The 26,921-nt window shown below is 39.1% G+C and overlaps 1 protein-coding gene and 1 long non-coding RNA gene across 2 annotated transcripts in view; one reads left to right on the forward strand and one right to left on the reverse strand.

Annotated features, from left to right (window-relative positions):
• rnft2 (ring finger protein, transmembrane 2) overlaps positions 1 to 25,060 on the forward strand; it is a 33,750-nt gene extending 8,690 nt beyond the window's left edge. The window contains exons 5-10 of the mRNA XM_059988301.1: positions 1,568 to 1,668; positions 8,395 to 8,548; positions 19,810 to 19,959; positions 20,403 to 20,468; positions 22,898 to 22,999; positions 23,983 to 25,060. Coding sequence (XP_059844284.1) covers positions 1,568 to 1,668; positions 8,395 to 8,548; positions 19,810 to 19,959; positions 20,403 to 20,468; positions 22,898 to 22,999; positions 23,983 to 24,117 — 708 coding nt within the window. The 3' untranslated portion in view covers positions 24,118 to 25,060. The remainder of the gene's footprint in view (positions 1 to 1,567; positions 1,669 to 8,394; positions 8,549 to 19,809; positions 19,960 to 20,402; positions 20,469 to 22,897; positions 23,000 to 23,982) is intronic.
• Positions 24,633 to 26,555, reverse strand: LOC132404211 (uncharacterized). The gene is made up of 2 exons (XR_009515469.1): positions 25,965 to 26,555; positions 24,633 to 24,887 (listed from the first exon to the last, which is right to left on the reverse strand). It is a non-coding gene; the product is annotated as an uncharacterized LOC132404211 (long non-coding RNA).
• Between the last annotated feature and the right edge of the window lie 366 nt (positions 26,556 to 26,921).

Raw genomic sequence — 26,921 nt, forward strand, 5'->3', positions numbered from 1 at the left:
ATTTGTAGTTCCCTATAGCCACACTGCATGATATCAACTAATCTGGCACAGATAGGGTTTGTGTCTAATCACACAGGTTATTACAGTTCACATTCTGCTCAGAGATCCTCGTTCTAATGTTTTGCAGAGGAAGAAAATTGATCATTTCACAGTGTCACTTTCTGTTCATCTTTATTGATTTATTAATTTAGAATCTGATTGTAATTTTAAACTAATGATGAATCCTTTAACAAATGACATTATACATAACACATCATAGTTCCCTTAGTGCTATTCTGATTTTTTTTTAAAAGAGTAAAATACAATATTATCGCTTTATGTTGACTTATAAAAATAGAAAATACGGTGCATTTTGCAATGAAACAGTCTTGCTTTCCTTGTTGACATCACTCATAAATCAATTCAGCATTTTTTCCTCAATGACCTCACTGTTTTTTAATTCTTCTTAAGTAATTTTATTTATAAAAAAAAAGAATGTTATTCTGTTTTTGCCATGTTGCACTAATCATCTATTGCACTTGCCAATTAATCTAAAGAGCTGACTAACAATGTTAAAAAGATTGCTTGACTGCTACTCTACTCCTGAGTCCCCCCCACCCCCTCGCTTTCTGACCACAGAGGTGGTGCATCCAACCTAGCTTAGTTACAATTAAAACCCCTAATCATACCATTAGCAGCACAAGGGTTATGGAATACATCAGGCTTTCTGTCCTTCGCACGTCGATTTTGTTAAATCCAATCCTGCCCCACACCGCAACCTGTCTTGGTTTCCTGTTAACCTACATGGCACAGTCACGTAACAGCAAGTCAGGTTTCAATTCCTGCCACTTTTTGTACGTTCACTTTTTGTTGAGTTTGTACGTTCTCCCCGTGGCCATGTGGGTTTCCTCGGGGTGCTCCAGTTTCCTCCCACATTCCAAAGATGTATTGATTAGGTTTCAGAAGTTGCAGGCATCCTATGTTGGCACTGAATGCATGGTGACCCTTACAGGCTGCTCCCAGCACATCCTTATTGATGCAAATGACACATTTCACTGCATGTTTCGATATTGTGATGTACATGTGACAAGTAAAGCTAATCTCAAGTCTTACATTTGTTTTGAATTCCTCAGATTTATACAAAAATCTCACCTCATATTTAAATCCTTCCTCTGCATTATTCCTTCTACTTCAACAATCTCCTCAATTCCTGATCTCCATCCACATCTTCCACCTCATCATTATCCTGTGCTTAACTTCAGCCACCCGCGTCCCATGTCTTGCATTTCCTTTGTAAACGTCTCTCTCTACCCCTTATTTCGCACTTAAGTCTGCCCTGAATCATTGACAAAGCCACCTAAGCTTTAGCCCAACATATAATTTTTGCTGATGGCTTTTTTTAATGCTATTTAAATGCAAATTCAGTTTTACACTGTGCCAAATGTGATTTATGTAAATATTTCTTGGAAACCTGCTAAAGTGTTTTTTTTAAAAAGGGGTCCTTGGAGAGAAAAAATAATAGCCTCGAGGCCTTTTTAATTAAAAAAATCAACGTTTTAATAGTACGCTTATATTTTTATTCTAACAGGAAAAAAGATCAGTACTTACAAACCTATGGATATTGGTTTTCCTCACAGGAAACACATTGTTTTTGTATTATACCTTCAGTGCCCAAGAGCTTTATAAGAGGTAAGATGCTTTTAAGTGTTATTGGTTCCTGTAAGATGCTGTTTATAAAAGTGCATTATTTTGAAGCTTATTGGTTTCCCACTTGTGCTTGACAGACTTTGTTTCTAACAGTTAATTTTGAAGGTTTGGATTGCACCTGCAGGCTTGGCATTTATTGTCCATCCATAGATATCCTGAAAAGACAATAATGATTCTTGCTTATGATTCACCCATAGTACTTGATAGAGCTGAATAGTTTACAAAGCTACCTCCCAGGGCAGCCATGTTGAATCATGTAGATGTTAGATAGCGTAGGGGTGGAGTGTAAGATTTTGTAAAGTAACTAATCTACTGCGCTTCATATACTCTGAAGCATAAATGCTTTGCTTGCAATTTGAATTCTGCATCATTGCAAACAGGGGCAGGAGAATTGATCCACTTTCAATCACTGTTTATCCATTTATCAAAATGTAAATTCATAATTCATTAGATAGGATAGATATATACAGAGGAGGTACTGACAGCTAAAGCAGTGATGGTCACCCCACCAAGACGCAATGCATTGCCCACACTACTAAAGAAGTAAATGTGAAGATTGATATTTCACCAGACCTCATTGCACATTTGGAGGACCAGAGGATTTTAAATGCCACATTATTGTTTAGAAACAAGGAGCTAGATAAACTTGGCAGCTCTTTGCCAGTCAGTATAAAATCAATGGTGGGTGACTTTTAATATGTAAATTGGTACTTTTTAAAATATAGGTTAATTTATAAAACAATGCAGACTTGTTAAGGCAAGTTGCATTTGACAAATTTTTTAAAAGACCTTAGAGGTAAAAAGAAGAAAAAATGAAGATAGAGGCTGTTGTGTATTTCAGACAATCCAACGGTATTAGACAGATTTGTTGGTAAAGTAGAAGCCTGGGGAATGAAATGGACTGAGAGACAGAAACAGAGCTGTAGTAAGTGGCTGTTTTTGTAGTGGAAAGACCTACATATTGATGTTGTCAGTATTCAGGTTGACGCCACTGCTCTTTTAGCTACTGTTTAATGATTTAGACGTTCCTCAGTGTGCAGCACATATTTTAACATTTGAGGATAAAAGACTATAGTAAACTATAAGAAGCAGGAATCAAAAGACATAGGATCTTCGAACATTGAGAAGTGCCAGATGTTTCCAGCTGATTGGGAAAAACAAGACGGGGCAAATATCAACAATATTGTACAGTATTAAGGACATGACAAAGCTGCTCTAGTGTTCAGAATGAAAAGAAAGAAAGAATGCAAATGGAGTTGTATGTGAGTGCTTGAAGTGGCATGACTTTCAGAAGGCTGTTGTAAAGGTCTAAGGTAACCGTGACTCAAGTATGCTCACAAATGGTGGTATAGAGTGTAAAAGCAAGCAATTTATATTGTTGCTTTATACTATAAAAGTTAAATCATACCTTTTATGACCTTCATGTAGGTGTCAGATTATAATGAAAGGCATCAGAGATGAAAAGTAGCAATATTGGAATGGTTCTTTTTAAGCCAGACCAACAATGCAAGATTTGATAAGAAGTGTTTAAAATTATGATAGAGTAAGTAAGGAAGTACTGTTTCCAATGGCAGAGAATTAGCAAAAATCCAAAAGTTACTATAATTGGGAATGAACCCCACCAGTGCAGTGAAAGAAAAAAATTCCATGAAAATTCCCTCCCTGTTCCTCATGCACTGTTTATTTTTATTGTCACTTGTAGTGATTTATTAAACCTGCAGTGTACTGCTGCCACAAAGCAACAAGCTTCACGGCCAGTGTCAGTGAAAATAAATCTGATTCTGATTCTGACTTGGAATGGAAATGGCTGAGGAGGACACTAGAAAATGGAAGAGGCCTATAAGTCAGCAACTACAGGCTAGTCCAGTCAGTTCAACCTCGATGGTGAGAATGCTTTCGGAAGCATTGATCCGAGACTGAATTAGCAGTCATTTAGATAAAAATGGATAAAATATGACAAGTCATCACAGAACAGCAGACCATATTTAATCAATTTGATTGAATTTGTTTAATGAGATAACAGAGTTAATGAGGTTATGTAGTCAATGTGGTGTACGTGGACATCTAGAAGACTTTTTGGTGTAACAGGCTTATCAGTAAATTTGAAACGCTTGGCTTAAAGTGGACATTGATAACATGGGTAAAAAATGGCTAAGTGATTGATAACAAAAGGTCATGATGGTTAGTTATTTTTCGGACTCGATGAAAGTGAACAGTGACATTTCCCAGGAATTGGTGTTGAGACAATTGCTTTTATTTAATCCATATTAATGACTTAAACCTGGAGAAGCAAGCCACCATTTCGAAATTTCTAGATGACACAAAACTTGACAGTATTGTCAGCTGCAAAGGGGATGATGATAGATTACAGGAGGTTAATGGAATGGACAGGCAAATGTAGATGAAGTTTATTGTGGATAAATGCGAGGTAATGCATTTTGGTTGGATGAATGAGGAGAGACAATATAAAATAAAGGTTACGGTTGTGATAGAGATGCAGGAGCAGAGAGACCGAGAGATAGGTGTATAATCACTGAAAAAGCAGGGCTGGTTGAGAAAGTGTTTAATATGGTATCATGATTTTGAGCTTTTTCAACAGAGGCATTGAGCTGTAAAAGCAGGGAAGTATGCTTCATGAAAGACTGGTTCAGCAGGAACTGAAGTATTGTGTTCAGTCTATTTCCCATGTGAGAGTGCTAAAGAGTCAGCCCAGAAATATTTACAACAATGATTCCTAGGGAAAAGGATCATGGGTATAAGGGTATTGGGCTGAATGACCTAATTCTGCTCCTCTATCTTAGATTAGAGAGACAGGGTCTAGTTTCTTAAGAGGAGAAAAGGCTGAGGAGCAATTTGATCGTTCTTATTATTGGTAAATAATAAGTGGTATAAACAGAGTGGATATTGAGAGGTTATTTCCGTTGATGGACAAGTTATGGACTAGAAGACATGGATACAAAATAAAGGGATAGAAAATTATTAGTAACATAAGGAAAAATTTGCTAATGCAGTGTGTGTTTGTAACCTGAATGCGCTCTTAGCCAATATAGGGGAAACAGATTCTATTTGACTTTATGGAGTCTAATGGATAGTGAGGAAAAAATTGCAAGTTTACAGAGGAAGAGCTAGAGTGTGGACCTATTGCATTTAGAGCAGGGCTTCTCTACATTTTTTATGTCACAGACCCCTACTATTAACCAAGGGGTCTGTGGAACCCGGATGGGGAAACCCTGTTTTACAGGCCAATTGTGGTCAAATGGAACTACCTTAAGCAGACACCTTGGGTAGCAAGGACTGTTGAGCTGAAGAGCCCATTTCTGTACTCTATTACTTCATAACCATGAGTTGTACTAGCAGAGAGATAGTACAGATATAAAGGGACAAGTGGCCTCCTGTGCTATGCCATTCTGAATCTGTGAAATTGGATAGTCTTTTCATCACCGGTTCTGCCATACTCAGCGAAATGACTGCCTTTGTTCTACAATTACAGACAAAACTATTGAACAGTTTTGTCTCATTTCCCTTTGTGTTGCTGCCTTTACCATCGATAATTGGACCCATTCCTTGTTCCAGAAGTATGTGAGGGAGAAACTCTCACTCTTGCTTTACAGAATCAGAATCACCTGCATGTGATGTGAAATTTGTTAACTTAGCAACAACAGTTCAGTGCAATACATAACATGGAAGAGGAAAAAAATAATAAATAAAACAAAAAATGATAATAAATAAGTTAATCAATTACAGTATAAGTATATTGAATAGATTAAAAACTTGCAAGAAACAGAAATACTGTGTATTTAAAAATGTGAGGTAGTGTCCAAGGGTTCAATGTCCATTTAGGAATTGGATGGCAGAGGAGAGAAAGCTGTTCCTGAATTGCTGAGTGTGTGCCTTCAGACTTCTGTACCTCCTACCTGATGGTAACAGTGAGTAAAGTACATGCCCTGGGTGCTGGAGGTCCTTAATAATGGACAGTGCCTTTCTGAGACACCGCTCCCTGAAGATGTCCTGGGTACTTTATAGGCTAGCACCCAAGATGGAGCTGTCTAGATTTACAACCTTCTGCAGCTTCTTTCGGTCCTGTGCAGTAGCTTGCCCAAACCACACAGTGATGAAATCTGTCAGAATGCTGTCCGTGGTACCACTATAGAAGTTTTTGGGTGTATTAGTAGGAATATTGTTTACATAGTATTGTTGTAACTAAGTCTGGAGCAAAACCGGTTATTGTATATGTGTAAACCAAGAGCCTTAAGTGAAATGAAGATAAGTAGTCTTAACTGAGATGAAACCAAGTGCAAATGAAAAATCTTATGTGCATTTAGATTTTATAGAGAATAGTTGTTAAGAGAATTGCTAATAATTAGAGTGCCTCCTTTGCCTTTTAGTAATAACAAAAGCAATTAAAATATTCAGGTATAAAAATAGGAATATGAAACCTACCTAGTTATGTGAATATTGCATTCCTTCGTATCAAGGATCATGTATTGATCACAGTACAAACCTTTGCTAATTCCTTTCTTTGGATTATGTTTTCATGCAATTATTTTTGATTTTATTTTGCCCCTGCATGGTTTGCAAGATGTCATTTGTTTTAACATTGATTTCTTTATAGGTTTCATTTGTAACAGTCAGATTTTTGAACAGTAGTTGAGGCAAGTGTTGTGTTAATCTGAGTCTCTCATGCAATGTGAGTATTCGATTTTGTTTTTATATTTTGATTCTTCACTGTAATTTTTTTTAACTGCTTTATGTAATGGCTAAATGCAGACCTAATTTACATTACAATTTTTTTGACTGTCAAGGAAACATTTCTCATGTCCAACTAATTGGTGAACAGCCGGCATGCTATATTTCATTTTATGGTTTTGATCTAGTGCCAGTGATCAAAAGAGATTTTCTTTAATGCAAAATTTTCCTATTGGGAGATGCGTCAAGGACAGGAAGTCTTATCAGTGAAGCCAAAATACTATCACCCTATTTACACTTATTACTTTCTCATTGGTGGTTTCAATTTGTGAGCCTTCTGGTTTGTACCCTGAAGCATTTCATACAGTAATATGAGTAGATGCCAAAATCAAGACAATGACTAAAAGCTTGGTAAAACTCATGGATGCTGAGAAGAATTGTAAAGGATGGCAACAGTTTATAGGTTGAGGGGGCCTTTCTAAGGAGCTAGGATGATGCCAGGTGAAGTTTCTCTCAGTTTGCAGTTTTGAAGGGATAATGGAACACATGAAGGCTAAGGAGAAAGTATCAAGTTTTTTTTCAGGAGGGGCAGACCAATATATTCATAGTGTTAAAGCAGGGGAACTAAGTCTGGGGATGTTTATGGAGTTAGAGTAACTAGCTCATGAGCACATTGAAGAAGAATCTATTTGTTTTGAGGGGCACAGAATCAATGTGTAGATGAATTCTTGGGAAATAAGTCACAGGTTAGCATGTATGGATCTACATTTCTCTTGTTGAATTTAGAGTATGGTTAAAAATCCACTAATCTGGAGTATGGTTAGAAAGCATAGAGGTAAAAGGATTGAAGTAAAGGAGTAGAAACACAAATACTCTGGAGGAAAGTGGATTTAGAAGTTCAAAGAGCCAATAAAGGATAAAAACTGTAGGAGTTTACTAATTATTTTGTAGTTTTTACACATGGCTGGAGAAAGAAATGGCACAATGGTAAGGTGGCAAAGTTTTCATTCGTTACTTAAAGGAAGTTTGATGATGGTATCTGACAGTCAGCCTTACAAAGCAGCAGTTTCCAGAGTTGAGCTGGAATAGCATCAGCAGAGTTGTAAAAGCTGATGTGATTTTTTTGGGTAAGAAAATCAAGGAGAGAACTCCGGGCAACTCCAAGTGACGGTGCACAATATGAAGGGAGGCCGCCTATGGCTGCACTTGGATTGATTGGCAAGGAATCCAAAGGAGATATTACGAGGTCTAATAATTCATAAAGTCATAACGAGAAAAGATAGATGTCCCAAAGAGGCATAAATCACCATGAGTGATGAGAGTGTCATTTGTGATTTTGGTCAGGACTATCTCAGTATTGTGAACGAAAGTCTTTGGCTACAGGGAAGTGGAGCATTGATATTCAAAACAATGGAAAAAATAAGAATGAACGCAATTTTGTAGGAATATGGTTTCAAATTTGATGTGATCTCAATGCCACATCAGTACATACCAATGTAAGTCAGGAAGACGAAATACTGAGCAATCTTATCTTAGTTATCAATTTTTTTAAAAAGAAATTCTGTTTTATATGTATTCCAACTGTGCTTTTTAAGTTCTTGCCCTGTACAGAAAGTAATAATCTTCATCTGTAGTATTGTAAATACTTGAAAACTGATTATCCCAGAATGTAATTGATATCTCCAGAATCTTTCAATAAGTTCTCATTTGGTGAGACACGTCTTGTGTCAGCACCAGTGGTTTTTGGCGGTTGGGGATTTCCCTGCTGAACTATCCTCTCAATGGCAGATTGAAGGTGTTATTTTACATTAAAAAATATGCTGCTCTCCCTTCCTCCTCTTTCGATTTTTATTATTCACTTGAATTATCAGTGCACAAATTGTTGTACTTAATATTTCCTATAAGTTTACTTGTGACTTATGCCCTTTGTTGCTAAATTATCCACATTATTAGGTATAATGGTATTTGCATACATATTCCAAATATTTTATATGTGCCCCTGTGCTTTGTTTCTATTCACAGTTTGATATTTCTGAAGACTAGTGTGGAAAGCATGGATTTTTTTGATTTGCTTTGGATTGCAGGAATCACAGACTTTGTCCTGAAGTACATCACAATTGGTTTCAAGTGTTTGATCCTCATTCTGCCCAGAATTATCTTAGCTTTCAAGTCGAGGGTATGTTGGTCCTACTTTCAGTTCATTCCTGTACAAAGGTTATTCTCTTATCAATGATGCTTTAATCTTATACATTTCTAATTAAATTTTAAATGTTCTCATTTCCAAAGAATAGGTTAAAAGAAGTTTGTGTTATGTTAATTGAGCAGAGGAACTTCCCATGTGGATACCATTGATTCTCAACCAAATAACCATAAATAATGATTCCTATGTAGACTTGGCCTCGGACTGTTACAGCAAAATGCAAAGTTTTCAGGCAAAATACAGAATAGCTTTTTTGTAAAAGAAAATATGATTGCTGACTTGCTCCATTACTTCGTAAACTGGCGGCACATCTGCTGAAATTTTGTTGAGCTTTTGTGGGCACACGGAGGTGTAATTTGCTGACTTTGTTGTCACATTTCCCACAAAAGAGGGCATAACGGGTGGTTTGATGCCCACTTTAATTATAGGGGCTAGTCATACATTAGCTGCTATTAGAGTCTCCTTCCAGGTGAGTGCTTTCAATGTTTGTAATCTCTACCAACAACCCCTCCTCCTTTGCAACTTCACAACATCTTTAAGAAGGAGCCTCAATCACTTTCTCCCCATCTTAACCCGCAGTTCATTTCCTCCAGTTTTAACACTCCATAATGGTTAAACTGAGATCTTTGGCATCATATGTGTGGCCTGCAGCTGCTTCAGGAAATATGCCTTGAGCCACTGTGCGAAACCGGCATGGTTCCAGGGACAATACTGCTTTAACATGCACTTTAAGGTACATTACAAAATGTAGATCATGGGTTTTAAATTCTCTGGAGAGGGTTACTGTAATATGACTTCTGTGCCCAAGCTTGATGCTCCTGGATTGTATGATCACTCATCAGGATAATAATTTGCAATGCCTATTTGTTTGTCAGCTGCTGATGCACTAATCAATATTTGTGGTTTGGCTTTTACATTGTCACATGCATCGTGAAGCTTTTCAAAATGGCTGCAGCTTGACCAACACATTATGAGATATGCTGTGCTCATTCCATTAGGGAAAATATGTACTTCAGCATTCTTGTGGACTCGAGATTCCCATTTAATGTTACAGTCATGGAAAATTTATGAAGCAGAGGGGCATCCAGCCCATTGTCTGAGACAGTCAGGAAAAAAATAACTATCTGCCCTAGTACTGCCCTTCCAGCACAAGGTCTGTAACATTGCAGGTCATAGTTTAAATCTGATCAAGATTTCTGTGTCTCAGTTCTCCCCTAATTCTTCGATCAAAAACATTCAATCTAAGAGCCCTGCATTTTGATCCCTCTGTCAATGGAAATAGATCCTTCCTTTGTCTAATCCCCTCATTATTTTATACACCTCCATTAAGTTTCCCTACAACTTCCCCCTTTCCAAAGGAAAACAACCTAGCTTATCCGATTCAGTCCTTGCAAGATATTTGAAAATCTTTGTAGAGCAATCACAGCTTTTCTGATTGGAATAGTTTTCAAGCTCAGCTTAGCTATTTTGTGAACAGTTCCAATGTAATCTTCCTGCTCTTGTATTTCATGCCTTGCCAATTAAAGGAAAGCAGCCTTTTCACCATATGCCTTTATACCCACCTTTTTCTGCCACCCTTAAAAATCTTTGAACATTTGCTCCAATGCCCCTCTTTTCCCCCTACACCACTTCATATCTTGCAACTTGCTGTTTATTCACTTGCCTTGTTGCCACCCGCAACATTTCTCTTCTGGCTTCCTTTGTGATTTTACCCGACCGCCTCTACTTCTATCCCCGATCATCCAAGACTTCTCCAATCTGCAGTAATCCAAGCAGAAGATATGGTGCATTTCTTCATGCCTTCCTATAACTGGTGGCATAAAGGGGAAGTGGCATCTGACACTCTTTTAACAGTAATATGAACAAATATTGATTTTTTTAAAAACTTATTACAGGCAAATCCTTTAGCAAAAAGGCAAATTGGCTAATGTATAAATTTAACATTTTACAGTGCATGCAGAATAAACTGAACATGGACGAAGCATAGTATAAATACTGATATGGACATCAACTTGTGCATCTTCATAGATAAATATAGCATAAATACATAAAAGAGATTTATTTCGGAGGAAGAATAAATTCTGGACGGATTGCATGGTTTTGTTAACCTTTTCTATATTAGACAAATTAAGGCAGAGGGAGAAAGCATCAGACAGATGAACAACTTAACCACTGCATAAGATAAATTATACTCCCCTTCTGCAGTTTTTGCCCTTGACGGATTGTTGAAATGACTGGTTAAATAACAATAAATCTTGCTTAGGCATCACCCCTAAGTTTGGGTCATTTAACCCAATACCACCACCACTGACTCTTGCTTTTTGAGCAGCTACTGAACCTCGTTAGATGGGCAATGTATGTGGTTTCTGTGCTTCAGTTTATGAGGGATGATGTTATTATTTAGATTGAAATATCTTTTCATGTCTCATTACCACAAGATGCTATTGGGACATCATTTCCTTGACCTTTTATTCTTGTTCCTTCAGTATGCTGTGGGTTCAAAGATTTTGTGATGATAACTATAGATTCATGTCATTATAAATAGTCATATTTAATTTGCTAAGTTATTTATAAGTAAATGTTTTTAATGGGTACATAGCATAGCAGAAACTAAAGCAACGTGCTTTTTGTTAAAGAAAAACACAGCACCTATCTAATTTCTTCACTGATGAAACATGCAATATAGCTGATTTAGTGATATCTGCTAACCAGCTTGGATGAAGTTTCTGAAGAGAAGAATACAGGAAAGAAAGGAAGATGAATGTGATGGGAATTATTGAAAACATCCAGACAGATGAATTACGGAGTATTTGAGGTTGCACATTCTCTTATATTAAATGGAACCATTGACAAGATCGATTGAGTGAGCATACTAGATATTAGATGAAATAGGGTGAAGCAAATTATTGCCTTTGATATTGACACTTTCTAGCAAAGATTATTTTCCACATCAACTTTGTTCCTGTCTGTCTTTTACTTTGGGTAGTATTTGATTCTACGCTGATTAGTAGAGTGGGTCCTGGAAATAAAGCTCCCCTGCTGACAAACCCTCTTTGGCATGACTAACTTGCACACTTTTCCTTCAGTAGGGGTTGAGAGGACTTCCCAAAATGGGGGTATTTGATGACTAAATGAGGCATTCAGTAGAAGAGGAACAAAGGTTTGTGATGCTACTGAGTAAGGTACTCTAGTGAACAGCTACCAAACTCAGCCTTGTGTCAGATATTGCTTGAATCATTGAAGAAAAGGTAAGATGCAACCTGCAAGGTGTAAATATTTTAATACAGGGAATTCACACTGGTCTAGGCTGGAAGCAAAACTTCTTGTAGATACTGTTGTGATGTCATTTGAGAAAGTGTTATGGGCTGTCATATGAGAATTTTTACTCTCCTGGATGGATCAACTGATTAGCCCTCTGCTCCGTTATCAATCATTGCTATACATTTACCTCTGTCAGTGCTACGATGAAACTTGAAGATTTTGCCCTTTCTGTCATCAAGTTAATTAATAGGTCTGAACTCAATTTTCATTATTGTACTCTTCCCTCCATCAAATTATGCACCTTTCCCTCCATTGTATTGACAATTGTTAATGAGGAATATGATCTATTTTTTTTTAATTTAAGTAGTTGTAGCATGGGAACCAGCAGTAAGATCAGAGCTGAGGTTGGTCTTGCTATGTTGCTAGTATATTTTTAGAAGTTAATTGATTTTATTATTTTAGGCGTGATGGTCAACACTGTCTTTTGTAATTTATCTCCCAGCGGTCTGCTTCAAAAAAAAAGGTGGTTTTTCCTTAATGTTAAATCCAAGTCGAGGTTTCATTCCAAACTAAGTTGATGACGAACCTACCATCCAATAGTGGTGCTTTCTAAATAAAGGTATTTCATCATCGCTAGGTAAAAATAACAACATTATGGGAATTTTTTCCCCGCACAGGAAAGCAGATCATCACAACATTTTCAAGGACAAAGGGAAGGGACAATAGCTGTTGCCTTTGCTGCCAGCATCCATACCCCACGGATAGATATTAAATCTAAAACTACCAAACCCTTCCCTATATGGCTCATCTTCCTTGTTGGCGAGGCAATGTTGTATAATGTAGTATTTTGAAAAGTACATGGAGATCAGTGAATTTTAGTTAAATTAGTATCATTAGCATGTGAGTTCTCATCTGCATTCTAAAATCTTTAAAGAAAGATTTTAATTTTTATTTCATTCACAACATTCCCATAGAACATTGAACAGTACATCACAGGAAATCCTTTGGCCACAATGCCTATGCCAAGCATGATGCCAATTTAAACAGATTTCTTCCGCCTGCACATAGCCCATACCATGCACCTATCTATAAGCCTCTTGAACATCACTGTAGTATCTCCTTCAACAACCTGTCCTCGCAGCACTTTCCATGCACCTACCACTCTCTGTGTAAAATAAAACTTGCCCTGTGCATCCCCATTAAACTTAAACCTGTCTAACACCTTAAAGCTATGCCCTCTAATATTAGATATTTCTACAGTGCAGAGAAAGATCCTGGCTATCTAGTTTTCAATTACCTTTCATACTTTTAGAATTTCTATCAGGTCTCCACTCAACGTCCAAAAAATTATCTGAAGACTTTCCAGCCAAGGAACTACTTTGAATGCAAGAAAACAGCAGTCATTTTGCCCACAGCATCTCCAAGACTATTACTGCTTGAGTAAAATTGCTGACTTTGGCACCACTGCTGCCCTTTGAGTAGTACTGTGGTATTCTTAGAGAAGACAAACCGGGCTCTAGAACTGGCATTTCTACTGCAAATGGCGCCCCTAGTACTGAACACTCTCAGATTTGTTTTGAAATGCCAGCCTAATACTCCGAGCTGGAACCTGAAATTGCAGACATCTGGCTCAGCAAAATTGCCCTCATTACCCCAAAAAACCAGTGCAACACCGACTGTGGAAAATAGAAACAGAAGTTATTTACAGAACCAAAAGTCGTGTCGGGACAGTGATGGAGAGCAGACAGAAATAACTTTCACATAATAAAAGTTTCGTTTTTTTAACATCAACTTCGGTTGATATTATCAACATACAGTATGTCATGAAATTTGTTGTTTAGCAGCAGCAGAACAGTGCAATACATACAAACCACTGTAAGTTACAATAAGAGTATGTAAAATAGATGAATAGTGCAAACAGAGAGCAAACTAGTGAGGTTGTGTCCATTGATTCATGGACTATGCAGAAATCTGATGGCAGAGGGGAAGAAGCTTGGCCTTTACACATTTATTTTGATAAAACATCCTCATCTTCCATATGAGCAGAGTCAAACCCAGAATAAATTGGCACCAATCCAATAATGAGATAAAAGTGCAGATAACCAAAGTTTTGAATAAATATATGAAATTTTAAATGGCATCTTTAGGGAGGAGAGAAGCGGAACAATTTTGGGAAAGATAGCACGGTTACTAGTGGTAAAGCAACCTAAATTTGAGGAGATTAAGAGAGTAAAGTTAGAGGAGCATTGATATCTTTAGCCTTAATAAGTTGGAGGTGATAAAAAGGATAACCAGAGCTCATATCTTGCAGGGATATGAGAACGGTGAAACAGATGTGTACAAATGCTTGTACTTATGCAGGCACAGGGATGATGCAAATGGGAACCGGTGGTGTTAGGTGTGAGTATGGGTGTTTACACACAGTAGAACAAGATGCACTAGCCATGAACAAATTGAACTAGTCAAGATTAGAGTTTACAAAGGCATGGATGAGATTTTTGACAGCAGATGAGTTAAGGCAATATATATTCAGTTAATGTTACAAGAAGGAAGTAAGTGGTCTTTGAGTTGACATAGATGTGAAGTTAAAAATTCAATTTGCTGTTACATCAACATTATCAGAAGAACAATTGATTGTCTGGAATAAAAGTTGTAATGGAGGCTGAAAAGAATGGCTTCAATTCCTGATATTTACTCGGAGTAAATTAATGCACCTTGAATATCATTGAGAGTGGAGACTAGGCAGATGAGCTTAAGAAGGCAATTTGCAGAAGAGAAAAGATGCCAAGGTATCTATGAAGTCTATATCCATCCTGAACTTGTTTGGCAGTTGAGAACAGAACCAGTGCATCTTTCTGTGATCTACCCAGATCTAACAATAGGTAGTTGAATTAGTTGGCCAATAAATTTGTGCAAGTCTCAGAGATCCTTGCATTTAAGGGAATGTAGGCAAAGAATAACCCTGGTTTTATTGGAGGTGAGGCTATCAAAAGATGAGATAAATATTTGGATGCTCTGATCAGGAACTGCAGCAGCATTGGGGCAAAAGCAGGGTCAAAGGTGAGATTGTGGTATAAATTGATCAGGAGAGATTTTACCAATGCAGAGATGTGAGTAGGGTTCATATGAGGATGCAGATGGAGAGCAATTAATGTAAGTGATCATATTTGTGATACTTAACCTGCTTTCCAAACATCTGGAAGTCTGAAAGTGGGCAACTAGTATGTAGCATTGAATTCCCCATTTTAAATAACATTAAAAATCAACTGCATTAGAATGCCTGATTGTCCAAACTCATATAATTTGTCTGCCCTGCTCATCTTTGGCTTTTTTTTTCTTGAAATAGTGATTTGATTGTTTTTAATTTTATGTGCATGTGCTGTACCTGTCATTGTTCTCATGCTGAAGCATTGTTTGCATTATAAGTAATAATTTAAAGGCACACAGTTTATGTTCAGAACCAGCAGTTACATTGTGCTACAAAATGCAAAAAGAAGTTTGTAATGGCTTTGCAATGATATATATTGTAGAACCTGGCTGTGAATTGTTGTCAACTTTATTACCCATCCTTTTACCTTACTGTGCCTGAATTCATATTCATTACTCTTTGATAAAAATAATTGGATTTCCCCATTAATTTACATGTGTAAGTAAACTGTTGAAGCTTTGGATTACTGTATGATGCTTTCCCACTGCTGTCTATAAGGAATTCATACCTTCTCCCAGTGACTGTGTGGTTTCCTCCAGGTGCTTTGGTTTCCTCCCACACTCCAAAGACAAACGGGTTAGGGTTATTAAGTCATGGATGAGCTACGTTCGTGCCAGAAGTATAGCGGCACCTGCAGCCTGCTCCCAGCACATACTCAGACTGCGTTGGTTGTTCACACAAATGACTCGTTTCACTGTATGTTTGAATATGCATGTGACAAATCTTTATACTTGACCTTTCATCTCAGTGGAACTAAAAATAAGAACTTTTGTAAAACAGCATTGCAATTTGCTGCTCCCCATTGCACAAAGTCAAAATCTGACGCATTTAAGTAATTGTATAGAACACTATATCATGGAAATATATACCCTTTACTTACATTGTGATGACTTAAAAACACTGGGTGCAAAAAGATTGTGGTATTAAAGAAACCCCTACAATACAAGTACAATGCTACCATCATATGGGTCCCAAACTCTTCCACAGAAGTACTGCTACTGGGTGATTCCTTCAGCAGTAGACAGCTAACACCAGCAGCATTTCCAAGCTGGTCCACTTGACTGAACCTGTAAATGACAGGCATATTTCCATTGTGTAGCAGGACCAGAAGATCCACTCACCAGATCAACTCTAAAAAGGTACAAACATGTCCAGAGAGTATTGCCGTAGTTTTTTTTTTATTAAATTTGTTGAAAGCCATTATCTTTAATGCACAGTTTATTTTTCTGTATATTTATTTAAACTACAAGTGCTGATTACATCATTGAGGGATTTTGCTTGCAAGGGCTGATGCCTATGGAGATCTACCCATTAATCAGGAGTACTCTGATTTTAATTGTACAGTCCAGGTTAATTTTAGCTCCCTTGCACCACTGGGCTTATAGACTGTTCCAGCCCAATTTATCTAGATGATATCATCACCCCACACTCACCTATTAAAGAAAAATAGTTTCAAATTTAATTTTAGGAAGATATGATGCATTTAGGGGGGTAACTAGATAAGTAGTGGGAGAGAGAGAGAGAAGGAAATACTGACAGGGCTTGTGTGACGCATAAAAAAGCAACATAGATCAAATCGTATCCGTATAGCAATTCCCTGTAACAACTGCACAATTCTCTTTAAAATACCAATTCAAAAAAAAATTATATTCTTTGTCCACTTTTTCCTCGGCTTTATCTCTTCCCTCCAAGGCTAGTTAATTATAATGTAGAATGTTTCCAGGGGTGTTGGCAGGCTGCCTGTCCTTTGCCCAAGTGGCCATTCTTCATGTCTGAGTCTGGTCGATGAGTGCCAAACAAGCTCAACTGTCAGACCCATCACAGCCAAGCCAGATCCATTCTGCACCTGTCACCCACACAGGCTATCCAGCAGAGGTCACTGGATAGTAATCAGGAACGAGGAATCCAGGCCAGTTTCTGCACCCATACCATGCTGCAACCCCCCCCCCCCCACCCCATCTACCCCATACTCCAAGCTCAAGGAAGCACAACTAGCAGTAGCAACAACATTATTTTTAAATAGAACTGTGATGGTTGTCTCCCCCCCCCCCACCCTCTCCCCCACACACAAGTCTGCATTAAACACCTCATCTGGAAATAAAATGAGTCATTTGGGTCATGTCAACAAAACCTAGCCTTATGTAACCAACAAGGTTTTAGCAATTATTGTTTCACTCCTGTTTCATGCAAGGTACATCTGAGACAAAGTGGTTCTGTAGCTGCCTTCTTTTTCGAAATCTCACTGTGCAAAATGCTACCAGCACCGATAGCCCTGCTGGTTAATGGGAATGTTCGATCTAAAACAATTGCGGTTATATATTTGTCCTAAGCTGTCAGCTACACAAACCAGAAATGAAAACTGCCCCGACTGCCTGCTGCAGAACTGACATCACTCAATTCCCTAGAGATATGAGATCACAAAAAAATGCCAGAGCTATGAATGATTATAATTGTTCAAAGCACAAAAGATTAGAGTGACAGCTTGTTATATGATCTCATCCCCAAGTCCCGTGAGGTATCTGTGCCGTTTTATTGGGTGTTACTGTAGAGAGTCTCTCCTCCAGCACCAGGCAAGGGGGAACAGGATGACACGTGAATGTAGCTGTGTCAGATTTGACTCATGGTCTAAGGACTGCAGGCAGGTGACTTTTTATTCTTGTTGCAGTGACATCATGCTATCTTTGCAAGAACCCATGGTTTCCATGCCAACTGTTGTGATGCAGCTGCTCTTGGTGCAATTTGTGTTTATACCTGAAAATGTTTCGACCAAACAGTCAGATATGGAAAACCTGAATCCTGCCTCTAGATTTAGAAGATAAATGAATCAAAAACCAATAGGCTGACTGTTAGGTAAAAATTTAAAATTGCCCATCTTTCTCGAAACAAGTCCTCAGTATCTGAAAAGACAAAATCATCTGTATTCTTTTCGGCTTCTTACAGAAAGGTATCTTTCAGTGGCTGCTGGAAAGATATTGGCTTTGAAAAATAAAAGAGTCAAACAAATAAGTTTATAAACACTTTAAAAAAGGATTAAAATGTATAAATTCTAAGGGTCTTTGGGGAGAATTCCAAAGCTATCTGGAATTAAGGTGAGGGCTAGTGATGCATAGATCCATGAAATCAATTCTTGAGGTCCAAACGATGAACAAGAGAGTTTCAGGCTCAGACATGGACAAGTGTATACTTATACTTAGTTGACATTAAACTAAAGAAAACTTAAGATCATTCAAGACTTCTTATTAAACTTGAGCAGTGAGCAACATAGCACCAGGCTTGTTAGTCTGGTGAGTCTAATGGAATTGAAATGTCAGAGTGACATGCAGATAGTATTTGATTCTTTGTTTGAGGATATTGGTACTGAAAGGGAGCGTGTACATTGGTGATTAATATGATGGCATGAAGATTGTGGCGGTGGGGCATGTCATTTGATGGGAAATCATTCATAGTAATTCATCTTCTGGCAGCTGAGAACAGAACCAAGCGAATCTGATGTCAGTCTGTCAGAGTTACCTTAATGATGCACTCTCATATCTGTGTTAGAAGGTTATGGGTTGAAGCCCCAATCCAGAGATTTGAAGTAACGCCTCACAGTACTCTTAAATAAAAATTCCCCTAACTTCCTAAACAATTTATTCACATGTTTATTCTTTAAGCACCATTGTCTTTTTTTTAAAGATTCTGACATTCAATATGTTATGTTTGAGGGTCCTTGTGTAATTTGGCCATTGTGTTTGCCTACGTTACAGCAGAGACTACATTAAAAGTACTTTTAAGAGCAAACACGAGGAAATCTGCAGATGCTGGAAATTCAAACAACACACACGAAATGCTGGTGGAACAGCATTTCGATACTTAGTATCTCTCCTTTCAGTTAGTCCTGAGGAAGGGTCTCGGCCCAAAACATCGACAGCGCTCCTTCCTATAGATGCTGCCTGGCCTGCTGTGTTCCACCAGCATTTTGAGTGTGTTATTAAAAGTACTTCATTAATATTGAAGCATTTATGGTGTCTTGATTGCTTTATAAATAAGGTAATTTTATCTTGTTTTACAGCAGAAATAACGACCTTTCATTAAATATAACATGTTTCAAATTTAATTAACTCCGATCTCCTCTACGTTAGTGAGACCTGATATAGAATGAGGGACTGATTTATCGAGCACCTTCACTCTATCCACTGCAAAAGGCAATATCTCTCATTGGCCACCCATTTCAATTTGACTTCCCATTCCTATTCTGACATGTCTGCCAAGCTCAAGTTAGAGGAGCACTACCTCATATTCCATCTGGATATCCTCCAACCTGATGGCATGAACATTGATTTCTCTACCTTCTGTTAATTTTTCCCCCTCTCCTTTCTCCTTCCATTCCTCTCTCATCCCTTCTCTTCTCACCTGCTGATCATCTCCCTCATACCCATCTTGCTTCCCTTTCTCCCATGATCCACTCTCATCTTGTATCAGATTCTTTCTTCTCCAGCCCCTTATCTCTTCCACCTATCACCTCCCAACTTTATTCCCCCCCTTCCCTACCCACCCTCCTCCCCACTGCCCAAGCTGGTTTCACCAATCACCTACCAGCTTTTAATCCTTCCCCTCCCCCCCCCCCCCACCTTCTTATTCTGGCTTCTGCTCCCTTCACTTCCAGTCCGGCTGAAGGGTCTCAGCCCAAGACGTCAACTGTTTATTCCCATCCATAGATGCCGCCTGACTGGTTGAGTTCCTCCACCATTTTGTGTGTTACTTAACTATTTTTAAAATGTTTTTGCAGGGATCTCTTTACCTTCTAATAGAGGAAGTGAGCCAGTTGTTGAGGTCCTTGATTCCTATTCAACTATGGTACAAATGCATCATGGAAGGACAGTCATCTAATAGTTATCTATTGGAGGGCATACTCATTGTTCTGTATAGTCTGTGCAAGGTGAATAATTCAAAATAAACCAAAAATGTTGTCCTTTTTGACTTGGTTGCAAATGGTTTATCATTTTTAATTTTGGTCTGTTGTATTTATAACAATAGTTTATGGAACCAATTAAGAATTGATTTGTAAGCTTTTGAGTATTCTAAAGGTATTCGGTATATTAACTGTTCTGCAGAAATAATCTTTATGGAGCAACAATGGGTTTCAGTAAATAATTGCAAATTTATGAATAAAATGTTAAGTTTGTAACATTTATGCTGCGATGCTTGTTTAGACAGAATTCCAATTGCTTGTAGCAAGATTGTAAGTATTGTTTTTATACTTGCCTCAATGATGTTGTTACAAAAAATTAACCTAGATAACATTTTATTGGGTGTTGCTTTGACAGTTTACCCATCATTTTTTTTACCAGTAGCATATTCTGTCTTTGTAACATGCTGCAGTTCTTGGATGTCTGTGGTCGAATAGGTGGTTTGCGAAAGGCTTTGAAGATCTTGTGTAAATCACAGGTAAATTATTTTTGATCCAAAAAAGCAGCAACATTTCCAACACCTGACATACTCTTTCTCACAGAGAAGGAAGTATGCGAAGGTACTTCCCCTTTATTTTTTTACTGCATGTCACATTATCTGCCCTTTTTGCTCACCAGGGACCCAGAATTGCCCATAGATATTGAAATAAATAAAAACTTTAAAAAAATAATTTTAATAAATTCAGAGCAATATTGAGTGTTGGGAATTCATTTCATTAAAATTGTTCCATTCTTTTCAAATCAGTGAATGAACACAGGCAGAGTCTGGTGGTCAGTGAATAGACAGGCAGAGTCTTGACGGCCAGTGGTTGGACACAAGTAGAGTCTGGTCACTGAATGGACACAGGCAGAGTCTGATGGTTACTGAATGGATACAGGCAGAGTCTGATGGTCAGTGAATGGATACAGGCAGAATCTGATGGCCAGTGAATAGACACAGACAGAGTCTGATGGTCAGTGAATGGGCACAAACAAGGCCTAATGGTTAGTGAATGGACACAGACAGAATCTGGTCAGAGAATGGACACAGTCAAGGTCTGATAGTCAGTGAATGGCCACAGTCAGTTTCTGGTTTATCAGTGAATGGACACAGGCAGAGTCTGATGGTCCATGAATGGGCACAGGCAGTGTCTGATGGTCCGTGAGTGGACACAGGCAGAGTCCGATGGTCAGTGAATGGACACAGGCAGAGTCTGGTGGTCAGTTAAGGGACACAGGCAGAGTTTGGTTTATCAGTGAATGGACACAAGCAGAATTTGATGGTCAGTGAATGGGCACAAGCAGGGTCTGATAGTCAGTTAAGGGACACAAGCAGAGTCCGATGGTCAGTGAATGGACACAGGCAGAGTCTAGTGGTCAGTTAAGGGACACATACAGAGTCTGGTTTGTCAGTGAATGGACACAGGCAGGGTCTGGTCGTCAGTGAATGGGAACAGGTAGAGTCTGGTGGTCAGTGAACAGGTACAGGTAGAGTCTGATAGTGAAAAGGAACAGGCAGAGTCTGAATGGACACAGGCAAAATGAGTTGAGAGACACAAGCAGATTCTGGTTTGTCAGTGAATGGATACAGGCAGACTGGTGGTTAGTAAAAGGGAACAGGCAGAGTCTGATGATCAGTGAATAAACAGGCAGAGTCTGGTCAGTGAATGGAAACAGGTAGAGTCTGGTGATCAGTGAACGGACAGTCAGAGTCTGATAGTTAGTGAGTGGACACAGGCAGTGTCTTCTAAATTGGAAGGGTGTCAGCAGAGTATTTTGGAAACATCATTTGCAGCAAGCTAGAATAAAGTGTGTTTCCCCAGTTTGGGGTCAGTTACGTTGCGCTCCGTTTGGAGCAAGTGAATACGTCTCTGGGAACATAGTGAGTAAAGGATTGGAATGGGAACTCAAAGGGTCAGGAGCTCAAATGTCATTATGAAAGTGAATTCAGTAAATCGAGTAATTTGTGAGGCTGGCAACGTAACAACTGCAATGAAAGCTGACAGATTGTTGTAAAAACCCCAGCTGGTAGAGTTAATATCCTGGAGGACAGCAGACCTGGGCGAGATTGCCTTTTCCGGCATGGACTCTGTGGGCCGAATGATCTTCCTTCTGTGCTGCAGCGATTCCCAGAAATAATATACAATCTCTGCCAGGGCTGGTCACTGACAGTTTCAGTCTCTTACTGCGTGATTGACTTTTGATGTTCCCAGAAGCGGCCTGGAAAGCCACTCATGTAAAGCAATTGCCACCATCTCCCCAGAGCGACTACGGGGAGATGAAAAATGGAACTGGCAAAGTGCCTGGGAACAGGTCACTATTCTGTCTTTACAAGGACTCCGATTGTAGTAAATAAAGGTATATTCTAGAAGAAAATAAATTTAAAGTGAGGTCAAGCAAAAAAAATGTATTTAGTCAAAAAAGCATAAAAAACTATCAAGTCAAATAGCTATCATTGCAAATAGGTGTGGAACTTTACAGCATAATTGATGTTGGAGACTAAAAGCTGTATGCATTTTACAGCTGCTGATGTAATCTTCAATTCCAGAGGAGCGTTTACGTTATGGGTTTGAACGTGGATTCTATTCTAATCAGGTTACATAGCGCTGACTTCAAAATTATGAAAGGGTCTCTCTCCTTGGTGTTAGAGCACCACAGTTAACATTATGTCACCTAATTTTTTAAAAGATTTTAAAAAAATATTCATTATAGTGGCTTACTGTTTATTCATATCATCAGCCGCTCAAATACATTTTCAAAATCCACTAAGAAGAGAAAAAAAAAGTATATTAAAAAAAAACACGAGAGATCCGGAAGGAGAGAGCTTTGTCCATTAAAGCTTTGGTATTGACACAATCTGTATGTTTTTATTGGAAATTAGCAATATTAGACTGTGGTTCTCATTGCGATTGCCTTCTCCTCTGGCAGAGCTGTGGTGTGCGAGCTACTAGCCAGCAGTGCAGTGAAGCTGGAGATGTCTGTCCGATCTGTCAGGCGGAGTTTCGAGAACCTGTGATGCTGATTTGCCAGGTATGGTAAAGAAAATTAGGCTTTTAGAGAATGTGTGTGTGTGTGTGTGTGTGTACCAACTTTTCCCTTGATTATCTCTATGAGGCTAATCTAGAATTTCCCTCAATAAAACTTGATGGCATTAATCCCCTATTCGAGGTAACCATTCGATACGCATATTAGAAGTGGACAAGATCGCTAGGCAACAGCCCCGTTGATTGTCGATTACTGGTGCGTTACACAGGACGATGTTTTCAAAATATTCCGTCTATAATTTGGAAAGGGTGGAACGCCCCGAAGGCCCATCCCTGTTATAACACAGGGCTAAGGGGAACACTGCGGGTTAGGAAGCACTCGAAAAAGAGAACCACGGCAGGTTTCAGCTCAATGACCTTTCATGAGATTTATCGGCCTGAAAACAAACAGGTTTTTTTTTCTCGCCGAAGCCGCTGACTGGTCTGCTGAGTGTTGCCAGCGCAGCGCTGTGTTGTTAATTAGAGGTCTGCCTTTAGTTTGCAAAACGCGTTCTGCGGGAATTCAAATGTGCTGTAAAGGCACAGGATGTTACCCTGGGTGGGTAAGCAACATAGTTCTGAGCGACAGGTACAGCGGATGTGTGTTCGCGTGTCGCTTCCAAGGCGACATGACTAGATATGTAGCACGAGGATTTTAATTGTAAGGCGTTGGAAATAGTAATCGGGAGCTGCTTAAATATGTGAAGTCTTGGCAGATAACTGAGATCTTTACACCCCACCCCCCGACAAGACGCTCCGAAACTAATCTCTTCGCTGAAAAGCGAATGGGTTGTTGAAATGTGGTCGAGAGTGCGGACTTCTTGCGACCTGGCATGGGTGGCTTTACGTACAGTTAGCGGCGCTTCCCCTGCGGCCTGTCATATGGGAATTACTGATTTATTTTTTCGCTCTCTCCCTCTCCCCTTCCCTCTCCCTGCCTCTCTCTCTCTTCCCCCCGCTTGTTTTTTTCCTTCGCTGCTCGGATGTTAGCACGTCTTCTGTGACGAATGCGCCTGCCTGTGGTTCGACCGAGAGAGGAGCTGTCCATTGTGCCGAACCTCCGTCACCGAAACCGTACGCTGTTGGAAGGACGGGACCACTTCAGCGCACTTCCAAGTGTATTGAATTCCGAGTGAGATCGATCGTCGGCGCTCGATTCTCACTGCCGAGAGTTCTTAAACCTTTGGCAGCTCCAGAGATATGCGTGAATTTGGCTGCGCAATAGCTGAGATCGAGTTTGGTTTGAAGAAATTGCTATGTCTTCAAGTAAATGTCTAAAAGTCTCGTGTTAATAGCTATTCCACTGCTTCTATGTTTAAAACAATGGGTATTTCTTAGTGCATTTGAATATTAATCTTGCCGTTACTTCGTTAAGTATTTCAGGCGGCTATTTTTGATGCCTGTGGTTTGTGAGAAGTAACCTTCATTGCGTATTTGCGTACAAGCAAATCACATTTACGGTCATTTAAAAGATCCCAAAGCGCTTTGCTGGTTATGAAAACATTTATTTTAAAGTTCAAGTGTACCATTCTATGAAACTGCAGCTTCAAAACATGACTAACATTGTTAAATTGTACATACAGTAAGAGTCTAGAACAACTTTCTTTTTTTAAAAAAAAACTTGTACACACAGTTGCATGCAGTAGAATCAACGACTCTATTCAACTGGTATAAAATTGTTGTAACAAAATGTTGCACTCCACATTTCAAAACATGCATATGTTTTTAAAAAATTGCTCTGATGTTTTCATAAATGTAAGCGGTGCAATAATTTTCGGTCCCACTCCTCCGCATTCCAGTAGTTTGATCGGCCCAAGTTTGGGGCTGAGTTTCACTCCAGAGCAACGCCCCGACCTTTATTGCGTCGATTGAATGACTGACAGTCCACCTGCCACCTGCAAAATAACAGAAACCTTTCATTTCGGGGTATTTACAGTATTGAATAAAAGTATTCTATCTCAAGATTTATGTTTTATGAAAAGTTTTGTTCTATAACTATCATGGCCTTGATATTATGCAACATGGCTTCAGGGAAGCTCACGAAACTAACTCTCGAGCGCATCTTATTATTTATGAAGTTTTTGGAAACACAGGTAATATCTGAAATAATTTCCAGAAGAGAACAATTCCTGCAGGCGCCTTCCCGTTGGATAGAGGAAAGTGCCTCACGGTGATATATTAAGTTCTAGAACAACTTAGAAGTTAAATCGAGCAAAAAATATCTCGTATAAACAAGTTAATTAGTAAGTATCCGTGAACTAAAATGCCCTTAGGTTTCACACACCCCTTCCATCTCTCCTTAATTTTCCCTTCCTCTCTTTGGGAGGTAGCCCGCCCCGCACAGCGTGAGTTCCACTGGCATATTTTACCGTTCAAGTTGAGGCGGATTAGTCTGAGTCGGTGGGCTGGCGGAAGACAACCCAACTCAGCACGATGTATCCTCAGAACACATACACGGTGCAGCTGGGCTGACTGGCTGGGAATCAAAAAGGAAGGCTGGATGATTTTCACCATCAGCTCAGAGTTGGTGGTGGCCAGGCCAACAGAATCAGCCTTATCTGCCCAGCTGAGATCATCTCTCTCAATGAAACCCAAGACTTCCTTTAATGTTAACTCGGCGCCACAGAAACTGGTAAAGCAGGAGTTGGTTAAGATGGTCACTTTTGTTTTAAAAAAGCGAGATCTTTGGATCTACCCATCGGTCTATCAGTCAGAATGACCAGACGATGATTAAGGTCAAAGCTGTAGAGAGTGTCATAGATACTTTCTTTTTTAAAAAAAAATTAGATTAAATCTAACTTCAAACATCCAATTCCAAAGGGAAAGACAATTTTACCAATATTAGTATTAAAATGGATTCCGCATCTCAGTTCATTAGTGGTCAGTTAACTTTAGGGGGAAATTAAAGTACTCTGGTTTGATTGTGCTTAATCTCAGTTTTGGACGACTTAAAAGCCGACGGCTCCTCTTACCTGTTGAAGTCCGGATCCCAGGTGTCAAACTTCCTACAGGTGTTTATTTCTGATGAGTATGAAGAGCGCTGTGACATGCACGAGCGTGCAAATGGTATAAAGGTGCTTGTTGCTGACGTTGGTGTGGATCCTGTCGGCGGCTTTGCTCTGTGCCCTTTCTTGCAAATGGTCCCCTATAATCCTCAACCTTCGGGCGACCTCTTGCACTTCGGAGCAGCGTTCGCCAGGCTGGTCCGGGCTGCACAAGCACGCCGTCCTGTCCACATCGTCAGCTTGCTGACACATTGCTAACCAACTGCAACTACCGAAAACCTCAAAAGTCAGTGCGTCCGTCGTTAGGAGCTCTATTATTAATTAAAGCTGCCTCCAAGTGTCACATGGCGTTCCGAGGGATTTACATCATCTCTCTCCCCCCGTGTTCAGCTTGTGTTGGAAGGTAATTCTTAACCGTTTAGCTGCTGGACCTATTGTTTTAGTAGATGTTCCTCGGGGCTTCCAGAAATTACAGGAAAGGTATGATCATATTGCAGCGAAGTTCCCTTATTTATATTCTGGACTCTTTAGTTTCCGAGATTAACTAGCTACAGTTTAAAGATGACGAAAGTTTCTGAAATACTTTCTTACGCACATCTGCGACTCCACATCTTGGAATGGTGTTTAATACTACACAAGATATAGTTTTAATAAACGTTTCCTCATTCCTTGTACAGAAGTGACAGGTCATAGGATGAAAGTAAATAACTCCTTCGAAGTATGCTAGGGGCAGGTAGCGGATTGCTCCCCTAGAGGCACTTGGGAATTTATACCTGCAAATTTATCATGTTCTCTGTAAAAAACTAACCAAGCGTGAAATCAAACAATAGAAGTTCTCACAGTTCCAGTAGACATTTAGGAAAGTTTATGTATTTTAATTCGGTGGATTTCAGTTCAATTCGCATCTATTAAAGGGCGGATACT

This window comes from Hypanus sabinus, chromosome 13, assembly GCF_030144855.1.
Source record: "Hypanus sabinus isolate sHypSab1 chromosome 13, sHypSab1.hap1, whole genome shotgun sequence".
Taxonomy (NCBI): Eukaryota; Metazoa; Chordata; class Chondrichthyes; order Myliobatiformes; family Dasyatidae; genus Hypanus; species Hypanus sabinus.